This window comes from Scomber scombrus, chromosome 15 (assembly GCF_963691925.1).
Source record: "Scomber scombrus chromosome 15, fScoSco1.1, whole genome shotgun sequence".
Lineage (NCBI taxonomy): Eukaryota > Metazoa > Chordata > Actinopteri > Scombriformes > Scombridae > Scomber > Scomber scombrus.
Window position 1 is genome coordinate 7,760,996 of NC_084984.1, and position 3,902 is coordinate 7,764,897.

At 37.0% G+C, this 3,902-nt stretch overlaps 1 protein-coding gene across 1 annotated transcript in view; it reads left to right on the forward strand.

Moving 5' to 3' along the window:
* LOC133995709 (probable global transcription activator SNF2L2) overlaps positions 1-3,573 on the forward strand; it is a 6,593-nt gene extending 3,020 nt beyond the window's left edge. The window contains exons 3-6 of the mRNA XM_062435180.1: positions 565-670; positions 2,864-2,965; positions 3,192-3,336; positions 3,440-3,573. Coding sequence (XP_062291164.1) covers positions 565-670; positions 2,864-2,965; positions 3,192-3,336; positions 3,440-3,573 — 487 coding nt within the window. The remainder of the gene's footprint in view (positions 1-564; positions 671-2,863; positions 2,966-3,191; positions 3,337-3,439) is intronic.
* Positions 3,574-3,902: the final 329 nt, after the last annotated feature.

Here is a 3,902-nt window from a genome sequence, read left to right on the forward strand (position 1 = left end):
AGTATCTGATTGACATAAACCAGGATTACAGCTATGCCATCTTTGTCATAGTTCAAGCCTCATTTCATCGCTTGTTGCTGGATTGAGATGAAAGTTATTTGCCTGTAAATATTCTTCTATTCCAATATATCAATTCAATAGTGTTGCAGACAAGCCTATCCTTAAAATCTTCGCTTCTCACATTATAAAGATGTATTTGAGTGTTGTTTGTATCAGTTCTGCCAGGCCTCAACATCTCTGGAGCAATCAAGTTGTGACTGTAGTAACCTTGTTATCTGATGTGAAGATATTTAAATGATGATTGAGAGAAAACAGTATCTGATAACTGCAGATAACAGTGTGATTGAATCATTATCTGGGAACCGCTTTGAAACGGGAAAATGAGCACCACACAATTAGATGTTGTTATCCCAAGATAAGATAAATGTTTACCTCAGCCTAAAAGACATTATGGGCAACCACGGTCGTTCTGAGCTTCTGTAAATGTCAACCTTATACTGACATGATCATCAAACAGTTTTGTGATAAAAAGGAATTATGTGAACCTTCACATTATGCTTCCAGGTTGGGTCGACAGATCAGTAAAGGATTTGTTCAGCTTCCCTCTAAGAAGGAGGTACCTGAGTACTACGAGCTGATCCGAAAGCCCGTGGACTTCAGAAGGATCAGGGTATGTGTCATTGAAAGCCCTCAGAAGCTGCATACAGATACCATTGTTAACTTAACTGCTGAAATAAAATTAAACCTTTAGCTATCATTACAACTTAAACCTTAGATGTATTTTTCATTCATTGCATATCATGTCTTTCAATTGTGCACCTTGAATTCTTCAAATTCTTCAAATCACAAACCAACTCAAGGAATAAGATTGCAGTGCTCGTGGTAAAATGTTTTGCTACCTATACCAGAGGTGAGGGAGTGGAGTTAAAGATTTGGATCTTTACTGGACTGACTTGACTTAACTTGGATTTCGATATTCATCGTCTGGGACTTGAAAGTATTTAAGATACTCGAGAGTTGAGGGAGTTGATATCAATGGATGCAATCTTCTTATTTAGTATTGTATGTTACATCTTTTATTTTAGATCTAGATCTTAAAGTTATGTTAAAGTTAAAGTTAAAGTAAAGCTTAAAAAAAATCAGCTAAATGCTAACGTCAGCATGCTAACATGCGTACAATTACAGTGCTACAGTACCATAGCTGTGTTAAGCAAGTATTTACCATATCTGCATGGGTTTTTTGTTAACATTAGAGGAGCAGCAATTAGTCAGTCAATTAGTGTATCGTAATTACATAAAATTAGTCTGCAACTATTTTGATAATCAATTAATCATTTTAAGTAAACAGAATATTTTTGGTTTATGGACATTTTTCAGGACAAAACAAGACAACTTAGATTCCATCTTGCACTTTAGGAGACCAAACAACTAATCAACTAATTGAAAAAATAATGGCCAGAGTAATAGATAGTTAAAATAAGCGTTTAAACATTTCCTGATTAGTACTAAACACAAGTACAGCTGAGGCTGATGGAAATAACATACATTTTCAGGTGGTTGGTCATAAAGCAAAGTATTTTGCAAGTTAAACCTGATGATGGCGCTAGCTGGATCAAGATCAAGTTATTACAATTGACCCTAAGAGGGAGATGGATGTCTGTACCAAATTTCATGGCAATCAATTTAATAGTTATTGAGACATTTTACTCTTCATACTTCATGGTAGTGCTGAAGTATCACAGGGTACCACAGAATGGCAATCCATCCAGGTTATTGGGATATGATTCAGTCTGCACCAAAGGGGTGGACCAACTGACCGACTGACATTGCCAAAAGAAGACTGCGTCTTCCTTTGTTGACAAAATGAATAAAAATAGCGTATGATGCACACAAACCAGAAATAGCCATCAACAACAGCTTACTCGCCACCGCATTTGAATGACACCAATGGGCTTGACTCCAAAAATCATTCAACTTGGCATGAAACCTAATCTGCCAAACAGAGAGGACTGGCATAGTCTTACTTTGTTTCTTTCCTTTGTACTATAGCTAGTCTATTTTGGAGTCTCTTAAATACCTAGCAAGTGACGCCATATATAAAACATCCTGCTTAATCAGTCAAAACTGAGCTACAAACACAAGTGATGCTTCATTTAACAAGCTTGATGAGTACAGAAAGCTGCAGCTGTAAGGTTGGGATTCAGTAACACATCAAAGGGTTTAAAGATTTGTTCTCTCCTCAAAAAAATAAAACAACATGATAAATCATCTACTCTACCAAGTATTTATGTCCACATTGAGGCAGTTTAAAGGATCAGGTTCACAATTTTTCAGGTCTGACTTAAAACAACTGTCAGGTGCCCTTACGAACATTAAACGAGATGCTTGCTTGATGTAATCATTCCACTAAAAGATCTTTTTCTGGAGCACTTTGGTAGCCAAGTGGTAACTGCACATGCCACATAGTCACAGCGTCCTTGGTTCGACTCTGGCAGTGGACCTTAGCTGCATGTCATTCCCCTCTCTCTCTCCCTATGTCCTGTCGTCAGCTACTTTCAAATGCCCAAAAACATGATTTAAAAAAAAGATCTTTTCCTGATGTCCTTGCAGTGTAAGCGATGGGGAACAAACTTAACAGTCCTCATTTTGTACAACAGTGTAAACTGTAAATGTATGTAAGGGAAACTCTGAACCCATTCTTAAAATTAATAGAAATTGAGTTATTTAAAGTTGTCTGCAACATTGGGAATTGTACTTTTTCTTATCCTATTTTCTTGTATAATCATGTATTTTCTTGTATAATAGTTTGTTATTAACTTCACTGGTCACCTTCAGGTTTTGATACTGACCCTCTGCTTCACAGGAACGTGTTCGTAATCACAAGTACAGAAGTGTGGGGGATTTGGAAAAGGATATTTTCCTCCTGTGTCACAATGCTCAGACTTATAACCTGGAGGGATCTCAGGTGAACCCCAAGGAATTCTTTCATTTAAAAGCAACAATATTATTTTTTCAGTCTCCATTCTGCTCACACATTGTATAGTCCTGAGCTGTTATTGTAGTGGTAAATTGGGTTTAGATTTTGTTGTGGCGAAGAACAACCTATGCTCTGATTATCTGTGTGTGTGTGTGTATGTGTGTGTGTCGGTGTGTCTGGGTTTGTGTGTTTTGTGCACTGTTTACCATTGCAGATCTATGAGGACTCAATTGTCATTAAGTCTGTTTTCGAGAGCGCGAGACAGAGAATTGTTACAGACGAGGAACAGAAAGCGACGGTTACCGCCAGTCACAGCGATAATGGTGGTGGAGCTGAAGACCAATTTGTACCATCAGCAGGTGAGAGTCTTTTTTATTATTATTATTGTTCCCAGAGCATTTGCAATATACAAATACAATTGCTTTCCATTCGACTCATCCTATTTTCTCTTTGTATAACCAGTGAAACCATTACCAGTCCAGCTAAAGAGGGGGAATAAGGAAGAGAGACGCAGAAATACAATGGCCAAGAGGCTCCACAGCGATTTAGACAGTGATGAGGATCTAGAGGAAAACACTACAAAAGATGAAGGTTGAACTAAAGGGTCCTTTTTTCTTTTTTTTGTATTACTGTTCACATCTGTTCTCTGCTACATCTCTTTCATTGGTTCTATTCATTTCTTAAGCAAAAGAAAGGTCTTTGAAAATAAAGTAGGAAGGACCACTTAAAGAGAGGCACTTATGGCACAAAGCTTCTTTTCTTTTTAATGACTCAAACACATCTTGCTGCACATAGAGCTCTTTTAATTTAGCTGGTCTTTTTACAATAATTATAATTTTTGATTTATCTGCCTTAGTCCCTGTGATTGCTTCTGCAGATATTATGTAAAAAAAAAATAAACCAGTTTCACTGACTGTTTTTAATC